The following is a 21680-nucleotide window of genomic DNA, read 5'->3' as shown; positions in this document are numbered from 1 at the left end:
CATCAGCAATCCAATACAAAGATGTCAGGGGTGTAGCACAGACTTTATTTGTCAGTACATGGTCACCCCTCCCCCAGCTGCCTTGTGGGGAGGGGTTTGAGGGCTACGGGGTTTGCTGTGAGAATAAGGCACTTGAGGTGGGGGGTGAAGGGCCAGCTGGGGGTGTCTCAGCTAAGCTGGTCCTCATACTGCTTGCGGAAACAATCGCCAGCCGGGAAGAAATCCCAACATCTCTCTTGGTACATCTTCCAGACGTAAGACTCCTAGCCGTGGGGGATGGGGAAGAGTTAGTTGGTCACATCTTCAAATGCTTCGTATTGACATGAGCTTTTCACTGCCACCTGCTGCCTGACCTTATATTAAAATTCACCATGTCCCTGCCCATTGTCCTTCCAATTACACACCCTTACCTGGCCCGTGTGTTCTGTCTCGTCCTTGTTTATCAGATACATCAGGAAAAACCTGGGGATGGGAGGCAGCAGTAGACAGGTCACGATTTCCCTTACTTTCTCCTGATTAGCTGGCTGGGAGTCCACACACATGGACACCGCACCCTCTCCCCAGACTAGTCAATAGTATCTCCCTCCCCTCCCCGCTGTTGGTGGCCACGCCCCACCCTCCTGTTTGGCCAATGGGCCCACACTCACATGTAATTGGCCAGGTTGTGTTCCTCCAGTGTGTGAGTCTCGAACCCATGCGGTGTCGTATCAAAGTAATCACTGCCGATACCGCAGATGAAGCACTTGGTCTGTGCATGGCAGGAGACATCAGAATCAAGGTCCATTCAACCCCCTAGGGTCCTGTAATCCCTCAGGGTCGCCCCCCAGACATGACCTACCTCCATATCTTCCTTCACTTGCTCTTGTTGGTCTCGGAGCTCGCCAAAAGCGTCAATGATCAGACCTGGGGGGTTGGGGGGAGTTGCAGGGTGCATGTCAGTGTCTAACTTCTCACCTAATTCAGGCTTTCCCCTCTTCTAGCTATCTGCCTTTGAGTCTTGTACTCCATCTCTCTAATCTCACCCCACTTACTAAAAATAATACCTAGTGTTTACTGAGCACTTACCATGAGCCAGATACTTACCACCTATGAATTAACGTAATTCTGGCAACTCTATGTGGCTAGTATAATTAATATCCTCATCTTATAGATGGAAAAACTGAGTCTCAGAGAGGTCACTTGCCTGAAGTCTCACAGTAGAGGGAGGTAGAGCCAGGACATGAATCCAGGCTGACCAGATCCTGGATTTGTATGCTAAAGAGCTAGCCTGCCTCTGGACACAGCCCCCACTCCCAAGACCCTGATGAGTACTGACCCTGGATAATGGCCAACAGGATGACGATGACGAAGAAAAAGAAGGTGATGTCGAAGACCACCCGGTACAGCTCGTATTCATCGCCTGCTGGGTCCTCTATCTCGTCCCCAATGCCCCCACCAGCTCGGACACCCACGTACATGTGGAAGAGGTAACACTGCAGGGGCAGGGTGAGAAACACGAGTCGCAGGTTCAGTCTTTGACATTCACTGAGAACCTACAGGGCGCCGGATTGGCGGAGCAGGGCGCACACGGCAATGACTGAGACAGCCCTGAACGCTGCTCTTACAGGGCTCACAAGCTTGGCATCAGATAGTGACAGCCCAGAAATGATCAGGGTTGTGATAGGGAGGGCTCAGAGCCAGGAAAGCACAGTGTAATCATGGGCAAGATGGGGGAAGCACAGGAAACGTTGAAGTTTTGAAAGCCTGACCCCGCCTGGGTGATAGGGTAAGGCTTCCTAGAAGAGAGGACATGTGTGAACTGGAAACGTGAAGAAAATGTTAGGTGGGAGAGAGAGTTCCAGGCAGAGAAAACCACATGTGTTTCGTCACCCCTGGGGAGGAAAGAATACATCTTGCTCCTGTGAGGAACTGAAAAGAGGTTCAGTGAGGCTGGAAACAGAGTTCCTGTGAGCAAGAGCAAGGAGAGAAATGAGGGCCAGCTAATGGTCCCGGAGGGCTTCCTGTAAGAGGCAGCATTTAAGTTGAAGATGAGGCATCAAGTGAATAGGCATGTGTACGTAGGGCCAGGGAGAGGGCGGGTGGAGAGACTGTCAGATGCAAAGGGCTTGGGTTGGGAGGAAACACATGATTTTAGGGGAACTGAGGGAGGCCCAGGCAGCCAGAGAGCAAAAGGCAAGGACTGTGGTTAGACTCAGGCCAGGCTAGTTTTCCCCTGGCTTTGTACACCATGAAGGCACTGGGGAACCACAAGAAGGTTCTGAGCAGAGGGAAGGACATGGTCTGCCTGAGACTTGGGAAAGACCTTACAATTTTTTTTTTCTGTGTCTCAGGAAGTGAGAGAACCCAGTGGCCTTGGGTAAGAGCTAAGACCAGTGACTGGTGGGAACAAGGCTGAGTGACAAGACCAAGTCTGGTGGGGCCTCAAATATCAGACTGAGGAGCCAGATGGGTCCCGTGAGCATAGTGCCAGATTACAGGCCGTTCTGAGATAAAGCACTGGAGTGATTCTTTCAACTGTGACCCCTGCCTATAGTAGGTTAAACTCAATTTGGGTGATGACCACCACTTATTAGAATAGAAGAGAAAATAGAAACACGCACGGCATAAAACTTTTCCTGATAGATAATGATGATAGTAGCTCACGTCTATGGAATCCTTAATACCTGTCAAGCACTATTCTAAGCTTTTAAGTCTTTGATGGTCAGGGAGCATCGTATGTGCTCAGTTATGTCCAACTCTTTGCGACCCCATGGACTGTAGCCCACCAGGCTTCTCTGCCCATGGGATTTCCCAGGCAAGAATACTGGAGTGGGTTGCCATTTCCTTCTCCAGGGGATCTTCCCAGCTCAGGGATCGAACCCATCTCTCCTGCATTGGCAGGTGGGTTCTTTACCGCTGAGCTACCAGGGAGCATCACTGAGTCCTAAAAGCAACCCTGGGATATAGGCTCTATTATTATGCAATCATTCCACAGGTGAGGACACCAGAGCATGGGGAGGTTGAGCTGTCAACCCCAAATCACATGGCTTGTAAGTCAGGCACTGTGCTTGAGCACCTTTCCAATAATAATACCTTGAAAAGCTCAAATATTACAACAGTGGCTACCATTCATTGAGGCAGCGTTCCAAGTACCTCACAAGGGTCAGATCACTTAACCCCGGAAATAAGTCTGCAAGGTAGGGTCTATTACTTTTTTTTTTTTTAATTTGGTTGCACTCTCTGGCATGTGGGATCTTAGCTCCCTGACCAGGAATTGAACCCACGCCCACTACCTTGGAAGGGGGAGTCAACCACTGGACAGCCCAGGAAGTCCCAAGGTAGGTCCTACTACTAACCCCCTTTACAGATGGGAAAACTAAGGGTCAGGGATGGCTGGTAACAGGTCCAAGAGCGTGGGGGGTGGGGCTCACTGTCATCATGTCGTCACACTTCATGTCAGGTTCATCCTCGTCCTCGCTCTTGTTGTAGAACTTGCGGAAGAAGTTGAAGGCCACCACGGTGTACAGGTAGACCACCACTGCCAGGAGGCCCACGGTCATCACCAGCTGGGGGCGGGCAGGGGGCGGGTCAGCTCCATGCTCGGCTTGCCGCTCCCCCATGCCCACCTTCTCTATTGTTGCCCCACTTCAGCCCAGATGGCCCTCCTGCCGGGGTCTCACGACCCACATCCACCCTGGCTCAGCCGGCCCAGCCTTGTCCCTCCTCACCCAACCCTGCGCCCTCCTCATCCGAGCTGCCCAGCCTTCACCCTCCATCCCTCCTAAGGGACAGCTAAGGTGGCCCCTGCCAGGTTCACTCCACTCGGGCAGATCCCTCCACACCTGCTTCCCATTGTGGGTGACGGAGGAGAGGATAGTGCGCAGCGTCTTGACCCCCATGGCGATGTCCAGGAGGTGGGCGGCAAAGAAGAAGTTGTTGTAGTGCCCGAGGAGGGACATCACCATGTACCAGCCCAGGTACAGGAAAGACTGTGGGCACACAAACCAGGGGTCAGCGGGCATACATGAGGGTCAAGGAGCTCTCTGGAGGCCCAGGACCATTCAAGAGCATCGGGAGTGCTCTGGTGGTCAGGGTGCCATCTCTGGCTAGGGATTATTTGAAGGATCAGGAACACTCTAGAACAATGGCGCACTCGGTGTGGGAAGCCATTCTTCGAGGAGCTGGGGAACCCTCGGCAGAAGAATGTAGTCTGGGAATATAAGAGTGTTCTGGGTCTTCCGTGGAGGTCTAGTGGCTAAGAATACGCTTGCCAATGCAGGGGATGCAGGTTTGATCCCTGGTCTAGGAAGATTCCACATTCTGTGGGGGCAGCTAAGCTTGTCCACCACAACTACTGAGCCCACGGGCTGCAAACTACCCTGCAACTGGAGAGCAGTACCCCCACTCGCCACAGCTAGAGAAAGCCTGTGTGCAGCAGCAAAGACCCAGTGCAGCCAAATTAATGATTAAATATAAAAGAAAATGAATTAAGGAAAACAAAACAAAGAGTGTGTGGAGGGTAAGGAGCCTTAGGCAGGACTGAGGGTGCCCTAGGATCAGATGTGCGCAGAGCTCAGGAGTGGGTCCCTGGTCAGGGATACCTGGGGGTGGAGCCCCCAACCCTCCTAGCGCCCTTCACCTGCAGGCCCCTCCCCCACCTACGGGGCCCTCCTCACATTGTCTGTGAAGATGACCCCGAACTTCCAGATCTGGTACTTCACATCGATGGACATAAGCCTGTAGGGCAGAGAAAACAAGGATGGCCAGATGCTGGAGAGTCAGACCACGGCCACCTGCCCCAGGCCTGGGGGTGGGGGCGGTCCTCCCTGGCTCACCAGGTGAGCAGCCCTGGCGGTGGTTCAGGTTTGCGCTCGTTGTGGGCTGTGATCTCCAGCGTGGCCAGATCCATGCCCAGCAGCTCGGCGATCCGCTCCCGCCCATAGATGTCCCCGTGCTTGTCCAAGACCTGCATGGGGAGCATGGAGCTGTGCAGACATGACTGGAGTGGGGAAGGTGGTGGTCTGCTCTGTCGGGGGGAGGTCTGGGGACATTCTGAACTTTGTGTGAGAGATTGGGGGTGCATTTTTCTGGGGAGAAGGGCCAGAGCTTTCTTCAGATCCTCAGGAGTAGGGTCCAAAAGTAATAAAGCGCCCCCCAGCAGTTAGCTCATTAGCCAAATTAATTGGGATAATTTATTATAATTAGGCAGGTAGGCAAGGAATCCTATGTAGCTATATAACCTATATAGCCCTATATAATCCTATATAACTGCCCACCAACCCCATCACTGCTGAATTTATCTCCTGCTCACCCTCTCACTCACTCTGCTCCAGCCACACTGGCTTCCCCACAGCTCCTCAAATGCTCCAGGCACATCCCTGCCCCAGGACCTTTACAGCTGCCATTCTCGCCCCGCCCAGGACACACTTCCCCCGGATCTTCACCTGCCTCACTCCCTCCCCTCCTAATCACCCTGCACGAAAGAGTAATCTCTCTGGGCCGGCCCCCACACACTCCTCCCTGCCCCGCACCGTCTTTTTCTCTCCTACAACACTTATCACCATCTGAACATTATAAAATGTGTTCCTCATCTGTCTTTCCAACTTAAGGGCCAAGATGTGTTTACTGCTAGGAACCCTAGAACAGTTCCTAGTAGGTAGGACCGACTAGATACCTAGGAGGTACTCAATAAACTTTTGTTGAGTGAATGAATGATTCTAACAGCCAACACTTGTCTAATGTCTTTTTTTGTGCCAGATACTGTTCACGAAGCAGGTCAAACAATCTTTACAACAACCCAGTGGGGTCAGCCCTCTTAGTACCTCACTCAACATGATGGAAATTGAGGCACAGAAAGGGTGACACACCCAGGAATGGAAAAGCAGACAAGGGACTTCCCTCATAATCCAGTGGATAAGAATCTGCCTTCCAATGCCGGAGACATGGGTTCTGTCTCGAGTAGAGGAACTCAGTTCCCACAGACCGCAGAGCAGCTAAGCCACAACTAGAGTAGCCCGAGTACAGCAGTGAAGATCCCAGGTGCCGCAACTATGACCCAATGCAGTCAAATTAATTAATTAATGAAATATTAACAAAAAAGAGAAAAGCAGACAATCCAGCACCAGAGTCTATGTGCTGAAGATAAGATGCCTTAGCTCCTCCCTCAAAAGTAATATTCATGAAGTATTTACTCTGCGGCAGGCACTGCTGAGGTTGTCACATGCATTGTCTCATTATGGGGGGGGTCGGGGGTGACTATCATGTCCATTTCCAGACGGGCAAACTGAGGTGCTTCTCAGAGAGGCAAAGCGCCTTGCCCAAAGCTGCATGCAAAGCAAGTGCTTGACTGGGCTCATGGCATCAAGGGACCCAGCTGGGGAAGACCTTCGACCTCCCTTTTCGCAGCGTCTCACCTTCCGCTTGACAAACTTGTCCCAGTAGTTGCTAGGGAAAGACCTGCCAAGAGAAAGAAGCCACAAGATGTTCAGGGAGGAAGGAACAGGAGCTGCCAGCCAGATTGGGGTGGGAGTGGGGTGGGGGGTGCGGTGGGGTTGTAATTCGAATGCTTTTCTCACAGGGGATCCCAGACAGTGGGGTCAACCTCTCTCACTCAGGATCAGTCTCTAAAGACCCCAGGCCAGGTGACGCTTGTCCAAGGTCAACCTTAACGTCCTGCCCCCACCCCCAGGACCCGCTGCTGTCATCGGTGGAGCCCAGGTGACGGGGATGTACAAAGACCTGAACTGCACTCAGATGGGAGACAAGAGTGTGTGATGGGCGTCGGGGGGAGTTGGAGCCAGCAGCATGGCCCCGCTCTGGCATCCAGGGAGCAGAGGGCTTTCTCATGCTGTTTTATTTAATTTTATTTGATGCTTCTGGCCCTTTATTTACCAGGTTTTGTTTTGTTTTTTTGTTTTTGGCTCCCATAGCATGCGGCATCTTAGTTCCCTGACCAGGGATCAAACCCGCGCCGCCTGCATTGGAAGCACGGAGTCTTAACCACTGGACTGCCAGGGAAGTCCTGACCTGGTGTTCTTATTCTAGACATGCCTCCCTCTCAGGATGCAGCCTGGCTGTATGAACATGGAAGATGGGACTTCACTTGGGGAGAATGGGATGGGCTGGGAGTGCTCTTTGGGGGTCCAGTGTCCCACCACATTGCCCGCATAACCCTCATTTCCTCCCTGGGCTCAGTTCAAAACCCAAATGATTTCATCAGTTTCCCATTCATGACACCTGGTGAGAATCCTGCGTGAGGACGGAGTTTAAAATGCAGCTCCTGGGCGCCTCTGGAGACTCACTGAACCAGAATCTCCTGGGCTGGGGCCCCGGGAATCTCCATGTGTCACCAGCACCCCAACAGGTACTTTAATGCACAGGCAACCGGTGTGTATTACAAAGAGGAAGGTGGAGGCTTGGAGAGAATGAGTCAGGATCGGCAGCGCCTGGAACCCCAGGCTTGCCAGGCCTGGGCTGGGGATGGAGTGGTACCCCAGTTCTGCATCCCCCACCCACTGCGGGGGCTGCTGAGCCCTTACGGAGTGTTGAGCACCAGCCGGTCCCACTGGCCTTTCACGTCATCATCCTCAGGCTGCTCCGTGATATAGAGGCCATCAAACTCCAGCTTCCGGGCCAGTTCCTTCTCCCGCTTAAAGATCACCAAGGGCACCTAGAGGGTGCATGGAGGTAAACAGGGTTAGGGGTGGAGTGTCAGGAGACCACAGCCTCGGCAGGAACAGTGATGTCTTGCTGGAGCCTTCATGAGACCCCACAGCAGAGCCGCGCTCCCAGAGTGATCAAGGTAGTAGCGGTGGGGAAACGCAATGATAAGGTCAGGGCTGGGATGCGCAAAAAACCCAGGAGGGCCCAGAACTGGTGCCTGCTGCAGTCGGTGGCCTCCCAAGGGAAGGAGGAGGAATGAATCAGGCAGGTGAGAGGAGATCAAAGCAGGGCAGAGCCTTCGAGGCAGAGGGAACTGCACATGCAGACATTCGAAGCCCAAAGAACTCTGTTCGTCCAACTGTAAACTGTCAAGATTAGCTGGACAGTCAGCTCCCGTGGAACTCAAGTGGAAATTTTTGTAACACAACTTATGGGGCATCACAAAGCTTCGAGCACAGTTATGTCAGAATCCACGTCCCCCTGTTGGCACCCAGGCTGCGTCTGAGGCCCGCACACCCTCACAGATTCACCAGCTGACCAACACGTAGAATATGACACGTAGTCCCAAATGACAAATTGTGCTTCTTGACCCAGAAATTAACATCAACATGGGACCCATCTCTTCAGTGTGAGCTGCATCAGTTCCCAGTTTGAATATCACACTTGCTAAAGAGCCCAATACTGTATTCAGCCCCTGGCCTTACCCCAGCCCTAGGTTCCCTTTGTCCCAATGCTGTGCACCATACCCCAGCCCCTGTCCCAGATCCTCTCAGCCAGGGCCCCAGCTCATGTTCTCCCCTCTCCACCGAACACACACACACACACACACACACACACGTCCCGGCCCCAAGGCTGTGGTCATGACCCACCTTGAGGCAGTTGTAGCCAATGATACAGAGAAAGGCCACCAGCGTATGCAGAAGGCTCAAGCACCGCAAGGCAGGCTCCATGTAACCCGTGCTCTCCTCCAGGAAGTAGTACACCATGTTCTCATCCTCGTCGCCCTCTGCTTCCTCTCCAGCCCCCGAGCCCCAGCCGGAGCCGCCACCAGACCCTGCTCCTGACAGGCCCCCAGCTGCTGACCCCTCCATATCATCCTCTCCAGGTGGAGAGTCAGAGACCTAAAGCGGGGGGAACAGGTCAGTCAGGGTGGGGACCAGGGGTCCTGGTACCTGGTCCACCACAGCCTGAACCCACAAAGCAAATGAACAGCCTCCATGCCTGAGGTTTGGTCTGGGCCCCTGTCAGAGGCAGTCTCCACAGGACTGTCAATCAAGATCAAGGGGCACGTCCAGGATCCTAGCTAGCAAATCAGACTCTGTTCTGGGAATCTTGACTATTGAACTGAGTGACAGGAGAACTGAAAACCGAGTTGATTTGTCTTGATAGTAGAGCCTTAAAGAGAGACTAATTTTAACGCGCCCACACACATATATATCAGGGTCTTCCCAGGTGTCACTAGTGGTAAAGAACCCACCTATAGATGCAGGAGACATAAGAGACACAGGTTCAATCCCTGGGTCAGGAAGATTTTCCTGGAGGAGGGCATGGCAACCCACTCCAGTATTCTTGCCTAGAGAATCCCATGGACAGAGGAGCCTGGCAGGCTACAGTTCATGGGGTCGCAAAGAGCTGGACTGAAGCGACTTAGCACGCATGCATATATATACCAACTTGTGAGATCTTAGTCCCCCAACCAGGGATTGAACCCAGGCTCTTGGCAGCAAAAGAGGAGGCCTAACCAGGGACTGACAGGGAATTCCCTTAACACTAACATTAATACTAATACTAAAATTAGTGGTTGCTATCATCTATTCATACAGCATCTTTATATACCAGGTACTATTCTGAGAGCTTTACATGTGTTTTTTTGTTTGTTTGTTTGTTTTGGCCGCACTGTATGGCATGTACGATCTTAGTCCCTGAACTGTGAGAATTAAGAGAATTAATTTAATTAAAAGAATTCCCATAAGCTTCCCATTGCCTCCTCCCCACAGATTTCTCTTTAGCTTTTGTGAAAGCAAAGAGAAGTAACTGAATTGGTGGGTGCTGCAGAGAGGGCAAGGCCTGTACCCAGAGGCACAGGGCTGGCCAGTGGCAGAGCTGAATGTGGAACCCACAACCTGTTCGCTGTTCTAACTCCCCCAGGGCCTTAGGCATGTGTTCCAGATGGACCCAGATACCCATCTCAAGATCCAGGTGTCCAGCCCAACCCTTCCCCGGGACCCTGAGCCCAATCCCTTGTTCCTGGTGAATTTCAAGGGCCCTGGGGACCTATTGGGACTGAACCTCCCATCCCACAGCCCAGATCAGCACTTGATCCTCCCAGCCCCTCTTGACCAGCACCTTATAAAACAGCAGGATGAAGTTGATGGCAAATGCCAAGAAGAGGGCAAGGAATCGCAGGGTGTAAAAATTCCTTGAGAGGTAGTTCTAAGATGCAGAGAGAAAGAGAAAGACAGAGCTCACAGTCCATCCTCTCCCTTGGAGAATTTATCCCAACATTCACCCACAACCCAAGCACTGGGGTCCTGAATAACTCGTCCCACAACTTCCCATTTATTGAGTGCTTACTGTATACCAAGACCTGGGCTAAGTGCTTTATCTACATGAATTTGTTTAGTTCTGCGCTGATGTGCCCACTTTCTGGATGAGGAAACGGAGGTTCAGGGAGTGAGCTGTCTTGTTCAAGGTCATGTTGGTAAGAAGTGGCAGACCTGGGCTTTGAAGCCAGGCAGTCCAGCTCCAGGGTCTACTCTCCCAACCCCTCTGCCATGCTGCTTCCAGGACAAGGTGGCCTGGTCTGCTTTAATCCGGGCAGAGGACATCTATTCCTAACTCTCCTTTTCTTTTTTCCTCTCCATTGCTCTCTCCATTCCCTGTTCTTTCCCCAAATCCTCACAGGACCCCCCCCCTTTTGTCCAGCATGTTTTCCTAAGCTCCTCATGTCAGACTGGCCTGGAGAGGAGACAGGACAGGTGGAGCCCTGGGCCCTGCCCTCCCAAATTTCACTCTCCCTTCTTCCGGGCCTGGATGAGGAGGTGAGTCTCACCTCACACCTCCCCCCACCCCCTGCACAGGAGGAGCTGGGGCTTGTGTGGCAGCTCCCACCTGAAGGCTGAGAGCCAAGAAATAGGCCATGGCTTCAGCTGGATTTAGCTCTGGATAGAGGTGGAGGAGGGAAATCGAAGCAGGTGGCCCCAGGTGCGCAAAGGCATGGAGGTGGGAATAAGGACTGTGGGCAGGGAGAGGCTGAGGGGCCAAGGGAGGACCACCTGAAAATGCTGCCCTGTGCCCAGGTCCTGCTCTGTCTGGGGACATCTCTGCCCTCTGCCCAGACTGGCTTCCCCTCAGAGGTGAGCTGGGCACAGGTGGGCTCAAGAACAGGGTGGGGGCAGAAGTCATGTGAATGCTGGGTTTCCCTGAGAGGGGGCTTCGGATGCCCTTGCTGGGTCCTCACCAAGAACTTCACCCGCTGTACTTCCAGTTCTCCCCAGAATTCCAGGCCTGCACCACCAGCTCCCTCCTTCTTTGGAGGGGGTGGAGGAGGAGCTGCCTTTTTGGGGGGTTCTGGTGGGGTCTCAGGGACTTCTTCCTTCTCCCCATTCTCAGCACTGCAGGGCAGAACACAGAGAGTGAGAAGGTGCCCGGGAAATGCATGCCTGCATTCATTCAAAGCCAAGTGTGGGGCCCCTCCCATGCCTGGCCCAGGTCTAGATGGTGTTGTGGACATAGTGGTGAGACCAACCTCCGGCCCTGTCTTCAAGGGGTGAGGGTCCAATGGGGTTCAGACCCATCACCAGACAGTCGCAGCCCAGAGCAGTCAGGGCTGGGATGGGAGAAGCTCAGAGGCTCATGGGAACGCTGAGAAGGAGACATCCCTTCATCTTAGCAGGGGAGTCAAGGTAGGCTTCCAGGAGAAGGAGATGGGTGAGCCAACATGGGAAGGAGGAGGAAGGCTGAGACCAAGCATGGGGGAAGGTGCTACAGGCAGAGGGAACGGCTGGTAGAAAGGCTTGTGGGGAAGAGAGGAGCATTTCTTCCTCTACCGTCTTTCACAGAGGCCCTCCTCTGGGTCTGGGCTTGGGCTGAGTGATGCTGAGGTCACAGGGTGACCAGGACAGCCTCAGGCCCTGACCTCGGGAGGCTCCCAGTCCATGAGGGAGTGATAGAGGCTGGGCCCTTGCACCTGAGGCCACTCACTCAGCTTTCTCCGGCTCGGGCTCCGGCTCCGGCTCCGGCTCTGGAGGCAGCTCTTCTTCCTCTCCGTCCACCTGGCGGCCGGGCAAGTATCAGGGCAGAGCCCGCACCCTCGGTGCCCCTCAGATCTGCCTATTCCTCTCCATGTCCCTTCTGCACTTTTCTCCTAGGCAGTCTGAGGTGTACTCTCCTTCCACCCCCACCAGAAAAGGAGTATAATTCTCATTTTACAGAGGGGAAACTGAGGCTCAGAAAGATGGAGCAGCCGTGACCAAAGCACTGTGCAGTCAGGCTGACTCCCAGTGGAGCTTCTCCCCGCAGGGCCTCTCATCACCTTGACAACGGCACCCCTACCAGCACTCCGCACTGAGGGACTGAGAATGCTTTAGGGGCTTCTGTCAAGTGGGCTACTTAATTCCCCTCAATCGCCTGTATCTCTGAGGGTCTTCCCCTCAGTGTCTCTGACCCCATCTTGGGTCTTTTTAGGTCTTGATCCCATTTCCCCTCTAATTTGGTCTCTGGATCGCTGGCTCTAATAGTTTCCAGATATCTTTTCCTCCGTGGCTCCCAGAAACACTGCGCGTATTACCGGGAGCCTTTCTCCAGGTCTCCATCTCTGTGTCGGTCTTTGAGTGTGTCTCTCTGTGCGTCTCTGCATCTCTCAGGCCCTCTCACCGTCGTTTTTTGTTTTCCTTCTCTCTGTGCACTGCCACCCACCCTCTATTAGAGTCTCTCTTCCCCTTTCTCACCCTCCCTCCTACCTCAGTCATTCCAAAGCCCTGAAGCCCCCGCCCGCACTCTCACCCCCAGCTTCCTCTTGATGATGGGCGAGCCCTCGGGCGTGGGCGGCTCCGCCGGCGTCGTGTCACCCATATCCCCGAGGCCGGCCCCTTCGGGTCGGAAGGGCCCCCCATCGGCCACAGCCACCGTCCCGTCGGCGACTCCCGGGTCCTCCTGGTCCGCCACCTCCTCGTCGCCCGCACCCTCGGCGGCATCGCCCGCGCCCTCGCCCGCGCCCTCGCCGTCCGCGTCGCCCCCGGACCCGGCCGGCTGCTCTCCGTGCACCTCGTCGCTCGTGGGGTCGGGCATGCCCGCCAGGAGCTCGGTCACCGTCACCTTCTTGGCGCCCTCCACCAGGCCGCCGCCGAAGAGAGAGCCCCAGAGCAGGCGCAGCGCGCCCGCCGCGGCCCCCGCGCCCGCCGCGCCCGCGCGCGCCAGCACGGCCCAGAGGAGTGCGGCCACCGCGGTCGCCGCCTCGCGCGCCGTGAGCCGCCGCAGCCGTCGCACGCGCCGCCGCAGGCTGCGGTAGCTGAGGCCCCGCATGGCCCGGTTCGCGGCCGCCACCAGCCGCGCCGTGGCGCCCGCCGCCGCCGTGGCCGCCGCGCCCTCGGGCCCCGCGGCGCCCTCCTCCGCGCTCTCCGCGCCCGCCTCCGCCGCGCCCACGCCCTCGTCCTCGTCCTCCTCCGGCTCGCCCTCGGGCTCCGAGATCTGCGCGGCGATCTGCATCTCGAAGATGGTGTCCTCGCAGAAGCTCACGAAGAGCTCCATCTTCTCCGACTCGCCGCCCTCGTTCACCACGTCGAAGATGAACTGACGCTTCGACTCCTTCACCTGCAGCGCGGGGCGGAGGGGACATGATGGGGGCGCCGTCGGCGGGCACTTGGGACCACAGCGAAGGCGGCCGGGCGCTCGCCGCTGTTCTAAGCATCATCGTGGTTTTTATTTCTCGAGGAGTGCACCTGTACTGCGCTCGCTGTAGGTGCACTTGTATGAATTTCAACTGGGCCAGGGCCAGTATCCTGGCATTTTGCGTATCGTAATCACAATTAATCCTTACAAACCATCCCAGAAGTATGGGCTGTTATCCCCATTTTACAGACGAAGAAGTGGAGGCCCAGAAAGTCACGTGTTCAGGGTGACGCAGCCGAAAGGTGACAGGCATGGAATTTGAATTCCCAACAAGCTGGCTCCAGAATCGATGTTTTTGGCTTCTTTGAGAAAGGGGGCATGGTGGTTGAGGGCAACGGTTCTGCAGCCAGCCTGTCTGGGTTCCAATCCCAATTCTACCACTGTTAGATGGAACTCTCTGGGCCTCAGTTTCCCCTTATGAGTTAATAGATGCTGAGTGCTTAGAACAGGGCCTGGCGCCTACGAAATGCCCTACGTGCCTGCTATCTCGGTACTGCTGTTTGAGCACTGGAGGGCCATGCAGACAGACATGGACTCCTGGGACCACCAGAAGGTGCGAATGGCAAGGAGTGAGCAGGAGGAAGTGAGTGTTTGGAGGAATAACCCTAACAAAGAGTGTGCCCGTGGAGTGCATTTGAGGGGCAGAGGTGGGGGGCTGGAGCTCCCACAGCAGGTACCAGAGTGTGAAGGACCAGTGACGAGCCACGGTTTCCTGCAGATGAAGGGATGTGCGGCCATCCTGGGTGCAAGGATGATGCAATGGCTTTTAAGCCAGATTGGAGAGCAGGATGAATGTACAGTGATGCCTCAAGGGATACAGATGAGTGAGCAATATCTTGGGGGTTCTGGTGGAGTATGTGATGGGGGCCAATGTGCAAAAGCCTTGTGAGAGGGCACAGGGGCTTAGGGAGGTATCGGGTGTGAGGGGGCCAAGGTGGCATGGGAGAACATGGGGGAGAAGGTGACCATGCCGGGCTCAGTGCGCCTGTGGACATGGGAATACGGGGGAGGCATGTGTGGACCTGGGCACAACCGGGGATGGAGGCTGTAGATGTGGGCTGTTGCTGTTTAGTCGCTAAGTCGTGTCCAACTCTTTTGCGACCCCATGGACTGTAGCCCACCAGGATCCTCTGTCCATGAGATTTCCCAGGCAAGCATACTGGTGTGGGTTGCCATTTCCTTCTCCAGGGGATCTTCCTGACCTAGGGATTGAACCTGTGTCTCCTGCATTGGCAGATTCTTTACCCCTGTGCCACCTGGGAAGTCCTGTAAATGTGGGAGGGGCCTACAGTTCATACAGGCTGTGTGTATTCACCACGATGCTCACGCCTCACGCAGGGGGACCCAGGAATAAGGGTAAGAGGGCCTGGAACATGAGGGCATGGTTCAGGGTGGGGTACAGGCCTGGGAGTGCATGAGCCAGGTCTCACGGAGGAGAGTTGAGGGGCCCAGGGCTGCGGAGTTGATGGGAGTGCAAGCCTCATGTACTGTGTGATGTGGGAAGGGTGTGCAAGAGCAAGTAGGAGGAGTGTGTGGGTTCCTGGGGGGTGGGCATCTGGGAAACCAAAGGGAAGTAGGAGGAGTTCCCTGATGACCCTGGGGTTAGGATTCTGTGCTTTCACTGCGGAGGCCTGGGTTCCGTCCCTGATCGGGGAACCATCCTGCATGCTGCATAGCATGGCCAAAATACAACAACAAAAAAGGAAGTCTGAGTGCAAGGGGCACACAGTCTTGGTGTGCATTGTGATTGTGAGCAGGAGGGCCACTTGGACAACAGGGCCCGAACCTGCATGAAGGGCACGTGGGCATGTGAGAGAATGGGGGAGGGGAACCACATGCTGGCTGTGTGTGTGAGGTGGACTGGGGGCATGCCAGGGCCATGTGAGTGTACTCTTGGAGCAAGAGAGGATGTAAGGGACAAGTACTGTGGGCTGGGCATATTAGGAGCACATCAGGTCAAGGGGTAGGCTTGGCCACCAAGGACCGGGTGAGGGGGGCTCTTGTGAACATGTTGGAGAGGGCGGTCCAAGGGCTTATGGGTGAGCATGGGTGTGCCAGGGCATGTGTGGGTGAATAAGTGAGGGGCAGGCAACCATGTGGCATGCCAAGGCTTCAGAAAGGCACACTGGCATCCTCAGAATGAGTGTGCAAGACAGGTGCACCCACAGGTGGGCCCACAACAAGTGAGATGGGAATTGTGTGTTAGGAATTCAGAGGGCATTTGGGGGCACATGTGGTGACTGGTGTGGAGAAGGAAATGGCAGCCCACGGAGAATCCCATGGGCAGAGGAGCCTGGTGGGCTACATTGCATAGGGTTGCAAAGAGTCAGATATGACTGAAGCGACTTAGCATGCACGCACGTGGTGACTGGTGAGGGATGGGCCAGCATTAGGGCATCCCGGAGCCCTCAGGGTGAATGTGCAGAAGAGTGGGCACGGGCAGGCGAGAGCATATCAGAAGCTGCTGGTAAGGTGAGCAAGGTGGGTGTAACCACATGGGTTCAAGTACACCGTGTGGGTACAGTTGCATCCGGACTACTAAGAGCTCCCAGGGTGAGTGTGCAAGAGGCAGGCGTGGTGTGAGCAGCCACACTAAGGGCATGCCAATGCTGCTGGTGTTGCATCAGGGTATGTATGCTGTGTGCTCAGTCGCTTCAGTTGTGTCCAGCTCTTTGTGACCTCATGGACTGTAGCCCCCCACAGGCTTCTCTGCCCATGCAGTTTCTTCAGGCAAGAACAGTGGAGTGGATTGCCATGCCCTCCTCTAGGGGATCTTCCCAACCCAGGCATCGAACCCTCGTCTGCTGCATTGCAGGCAGATTCTTTACTACTGAGCTACAGGGGAAGCCCCATATCAGGGTATGTCTATGTCTGCACAAGGTGGGCATGGGAGAGCCAGAGGTCTGCAAGGTCTGCAAGGGCACAGCAGTACCCATACAACGTGTGCAAGAGGGTGGGCATGGGCTTACACGAATGGAGCAGGGGCCCAATGGGGTCTGCAAAGGACATGTGCAAAGCGTGCACTGCCCCATGTGGGGTCCAAGCATGAGAGGGGCATGCCCCGGAAGCCCCGGGAGGCGAGCATGCACATGCATGGGTCTGCTGACCTGGGGCATCTCCCACTGAGCGCGGTTGGTCTCCGAGATCTCGAAGTAGATACGTTCGATGCGGCGGGAGGCCCCCATGATCTCGATGCGGCCCAGGTAGGGCCGGAAGTACTCGAGGATGCTCTCCGCGAGCTCGAGGAAGTTGCGCAGGCGCGGGTCGTGCGGCACGTGCTCTGACAGGTTGGTCAGCAGCACCGCCACGTTAAAGCCGATGTCGCGGGCTGGCTCCTGGAAGCGGTTGGCGAACTCCTCACAGTTGATCATCTCGTTCTCATCCGCTTCGGAGCACGAAAGCAGGAACTGGATTTCCGGACCGGTGAACTGCTTCTGACTGTCCATGGCCTGGCAGGGGGCGGGGGGTGGGGGGGGGAGGGGGGGGGAGCGGTGCGTGGAGAAGGAGGAGAGGTCAGAAGGGTGGCCTGGGGAGCCCCGATGCTCTTCCTGAAACCACTATGGACTTTTCATAAAGACAGAAAAGTCCAGGATCATATAATCACCACCCAAGGCTGACACCCAGAGGTTGACATGGGTGAGACTGTACCAGTTATTAAAATACTGAATGCTAGGACTCCCCTGGTGGTCCACTGGTTAAGAAACCGTCTTCCAATGCAAGGGGACTGTGGTTCCATCCCTGGTGGGAGAACTAAGATCCCATATGCCATGGGGAAACTGAGTCTATGCACCACAACAAAGACCCAACACAGCTGATAAATATTTTAAAAATTACTTAATTCATTGTCAAATAAATTGCACAAGGCCCCTTGAAAATTAATTTCCATAAATGCCAGTTTCAAATTTTTTTTTTTTTTGAGATCGCCAAAATCTCAGTAGTTGAACTAAATGTGAAAGAAGTCGGTAGTTTAAAATTATATTCTATTCTGTGTATTGTATTTATCTTTAAGGCATTTATCGCCACAGTTTTATTGAGTTTGAGTAAAAGAAGGGATTGAAGATGAAGTGTAGAACGTGGGGAAGAAAAGAGAAAGCCTAATCCATACATAGAAACTGAGAAGATTTGATCTGTAGCCATAACCAGCACTGATTTATGAACAGTCCTGTTTTTTGTTAACCATTAATGTCAGAACTCAAGGCTGTATAACCTCTCAGTCATCTGTGTTCCCTCCCCGAATTCTACTTGTACATACAATTAAATGTTATCTACTGAAAAAAAATAAAAATAAAAATAAATAAAATGAGCTAATAGAATTTGTTATAATAATAAAAAAAAATTACTGAATGCTGCATTTCCACAAAGCTGAGCCACACATCCACTGTCAGACTGAGTCCATTTTTCATTGGTGGTAAGCAACAGACTGGTTCAAGGAAAAGGAGTTCATCAAGGCTGTATATTGTCACCCTGGTTACTTAACTTATATGCAGAGTACATCATGAGAAACGCTGGACTGGAAGAAACACAAGCTGGAATCAAGATTGCCAGGAGAAATATCAATAACCTCAGATATGCAGATGACACCACCCTTATGGCAGAAAGTGAAGAGGAACTAAAAAGCCTCTTGATGAAGGTGAAAGTGGAGAGTGAAAAAGTTGGCTTAAAGCTCAACATTCAGAAAACGAAGATCATGGCATCTGGTCCCATCACTTCATGGGAAATAGATGGGGAAACAGTGGAAACAGTGTCAGACTTTATTTTTCTGGGCTCCAAAATCACTGCAGATGGTGACTGCAGCCATGAAATTAAAAGACGCTTACTCCTTGGAAGGTAAGTTATGACCAACCTAGATTGCATATTCAAAAGCAGAGACACTACTTTGCCAACAAAGGTTCGTCTAGTCAAGGCTATGGTTTTTCCTGTGGTCATGTATGGATGTGAGAGTTGGACTGTGAAGAAGGCTGAGCGCCGAAGAATTGATGCTTTTGAACTGTGGTGTTGGAGAAGACTCTTGAGAGTCCCTTGGACTGCAAGGATATCCAACCAGTTCATTCTAAAGGAGATCAGCCCTGGGATTTCTTTGGAAGGAATGATGCTAAAGCTGAAACTTCAGTACTTTGGCCACCTCATGCAAAGAGTTGACTCATTGGAAAAGACTCTGATGCTGGGAAGGATTGGGAGCAGGAGGAGAAGGGGACGACAGAGGATGAGATGGCTGGATGGCATCACTGACTTGATGGACATGAGTCTGAGTGAACTCCAGGAGTTGGTGATGGACAGGGAGGCCTGGCGTACTGCGATTCATGGGGTCGCAAAGAGTCGGACACGACTGAGCGACTGATCTGATCTGAAGATGTGAATTGATGAAACTCAGCACTCATGTGCACACTTAGTCGCTCAGTCCTGTCCAACTCTTTGTGACCCTATGGACTGTCGCCCACCAGGCTCCTCTGCCCATGGATTCTCCAGGCAGGAATACTGGAGTGGGTTGTCATGCCCTCCTCCAGGGGATCTTCTCGACCTAGGGATTGAACCTGCATCTCATGTCTCCTGCATTGGCAGGAGGGTTCTTTACCACTGAGCCCCCTGGGAAGCCTCCCAGCACTTGGGTAGCAGCTGGTAAAGGGATGCTGTCCCAAGCTCCCTGCCGGCCATCCTGCTCTCCACCCATCTTCCCACCCTCACCCCTTACAGTGGCACCTGTGGTCTGTACCAGAGGCTCTCATGACCCTCTGGCTGCAGCTGGGAGCCACCCAGGTGGGGTCAGGGAGCAGGAGGAGAATGGAGTTGCGGCGTTTCTCTCCTTGGCTCCCTCCCTGTGCTGGTTGTATCTCTCCCTCAAAGGTCAGTCCTGCCATCCTGTCCAAACAGCTCCCTCTATCACCCAGTTAGATCCTCACTCTTTCCTCCAGGCCAGCCCCCTCAAGGCCAGGGCCCTGACTGATAGCAATACATGCCACCACCTCTACCCCTTCCCCAAGACCCTTTGGTCCCCCATCCTTCCATTTTCAGCATCTAGATAATTGGCACCAGACACAATGGAGGCCTGCAAATCCCAACCGGGAATAGAGTCATATACTCATCACCCCAGAATTAACAAATGCTCACGATGACACATTTTCAACTACTATATTTTTAAGAACTGAAACATGCCAGCAGTGATTGGAGCCCTCTGTACCCTTCTCTTACTCCATTTCCCCACCCTCCCCCAAGGTAACCACTATCCTGGAGTTGGTGTATCCTTCCCAAGAACTATGTGTCAGGGCATTCCTGGTGGTGCAGTGGTTAAGAATCTGCCTGCCAATGCAGGGGACGTCAGTGCAATCCCTGGTCCGGGAAGATTCCACATGCCTTGGAGCAACTAAGCCCGTGAACCACAGCGACTGAGGCCTGCAGGCTTTGAGTCTGTCTCTGCAACAAGAGAAGCCACTGCATTGAGAAGCCTGCAAACCACCATGACGAGTAGCCCCTGCTCACCCCAACTAGGGAAAGCCTTGGGAAAAGCAATGAAGAGCCAGTGCAACCAAAAAGAAAATTAATTAATTTTTAAGAAAGACCTGTGTGTCACAAGGATGGACCCAGAGGGTATTATGCTTAGTGAAATAGATCAAAGAGAAATATTGATGTTTTCACCTCTATGTGGAATCTAAAAAAAAAAAAAAAACCCAAATTAACACAGGAGAAAACAGAAACAGACTCACAGATAAAGAGGACAAACTAGAACAAACCAGTGAGGAGAGGGCAGTGGGGAGGTGATTAAGAGGTACGAAACACATATAAAATAAATAAGCTACAAGTACATATTGTACAGCAAGGAGAATATAGCCAATATTTTATTGTAACTTTAAATGGAGTATAATCTACAAAAACATTGAATAGCTATGTTGTACACCTGAAACTAACATAATATTGTAAGCCAACTCTACTTCAATAAAAAAAGAAGTATGTGTCAGTACTTCTACTGTCTATATCCTGTTGTTTATTTGGTATCCTGTACATTATTTTGATACAAAGAATTGCTATTATAATCATGTAATTTTTTCTCACAATTGTGTGTTTTCAAGATCTATCCATGTTGATGTATAGGTCAGATGAATGCATTTTCACTGCTGTGTAGTATTCCTGTTTGATAAATACAGCATTCTATCCGGAAGAGAAGGAGACTCCAGGAAAGAAAACCGACAACCATCATAGAAGAAGGTTTGATGACAAGACATTTAGATGATCTCCAGTTTTTTACTTTACAGACACTTTCATTGAATATTCTCATACTGCTCTCTGCTGCACTTTTTGCAAAAGGTTTTCTGGGGAAATATTTTAAATGTTTTGACAGCACCCACAATAAGAATGCATTTTATAATGTGACAAAAAAAAAAAAAAAAGATTTCGGGACACAACTCTGACTTTCGCTATGTAACGTGCTCTGCAATGTTTTATTTTATTTTTAAAAATGCTGGTCATGACTTAACTAAATTAATTTCATGACCAACAGATGGTTTGCCACATGCAGTCTGAGAAACGTTGCTCTGGGTATGAACAGAAGCGAAATTTTCTGGCTCTAAAAAGTGCTTTGTAGCCAAGAACTTTGCAAAAATGCTTTCTAAATGAGTAACATGCTTTGCAAATCATGAAGGGCTCTAGAAACCACAGAGCGTGGAGACATAATCACACAGGAACTCTTCACCTTCTACTGTCGCTCCATCAACCTGACTCCTTTTCTTATGATACAGTGTGACACTGCCCCAGAGTAAAATCTGACTCCCCCACCCGGCTCCGCATGGGGCCCGGGACTCCATCCCCTCCATTCGTCCTGGACTATGCATGCTCTTGTGATCTGCTGCTCTCTCTTTGTCATTGTCCATTTGCCTGCCCTCTTCTTTCGAAATACCTTCCTCTCTGACTCTTGTCAGTTTCCTCTGCTGGAGTCTCCTCTTTCAGACCTCTAAAGGTTAAAGGGGCCCCAGGTCTGAAATCTTCACTCTTTTCGTGAGATATACACACTCCATGGAGAGAGCCTTGAGGCTCAAGCCTCGGAAAGCCATCCCATGCCAATGATTGTGAAGTCTACATCCCAGCCCTGACTGCTCCCCAGAATCCATACACTTGACAGATGAAGCCTTATCTGACATCTCTGTGTGGAAAAGGCCAGACTG

General features: G+C 52.8%; 1 protein-coding gene across 5 annotated transcripts in view; it reads right to left on the bottom strand.

The window, feature by feature from the left end:
• Window positions 1–24: 24 nt before the first annotated feature.
• The window catches only part of RYR1 (ryanodine receptor 1), a 128834-nt gene continuing 107178 nt past the window's right edge, over window positions 25–21680 (bottom strand). For 4 of the 5 annotated variants that reach the window (XM_059876495.1, XM_059876496.1, XM_005218897.5 and 1 more), the window contains 17 exons: window positions 16638–16979; window positions 12646–13452; window positions 11845–11915; window positions 11102–11255; window positions 9988–10074; window positions 8511–8762; window positions 7518–7648; window positions 6393–6435; window positions 4815–4945; window positions 4656–4716; window positions 3822–3968; window positions 3411–3545; window positions 1316–1472; window positions 839–903; window positions 648–748; window positions 411–462; window positions 25–263 (listed from right to left, as the gene is read on the bottom strand). In XM_059876495.1, coding sequence (XP_059732478.1) covers window positions 168–263; window positions 411–462; window positions 648–748; window positions 839–903; window positions 1316–1472; window positions 3411–3545; window positions 3822–3968; window positions 4656–4716; window positions 4815–4945; window positions 6393–6435; window positions 7518–7648; window positions 8511–8762; window positions 9988–10074; window positions 11102–11255; window positions 11845–11915; window positions 12646–13452; window positions 16638–16979 — 2832 coding nt within the window. In that variant the 3' untranslated portion in view covers window positions 25–167. 5 annotated transcript variants of the gene reach the window in all.

The sequence above is a fragment of the Bos taurus genome, chromosome 18, assembly GCF_002263795.3.
Source record: "Bos taurus isolate L1 Dominette 01449 registration number 42190680 breed Hereford chromosome 18, ARS-UCD2.0, whole genome shotgun sequence".
Classification (NCBI taxonomy): Eukaryota; Metazoa; Chordata; class Mammalia; order Artiodactyla; family Bovidae; genus Bos; species Bos taurus.
This window is presented reverse-complemented; position numbering and strand designations above follow the sequence as displayed.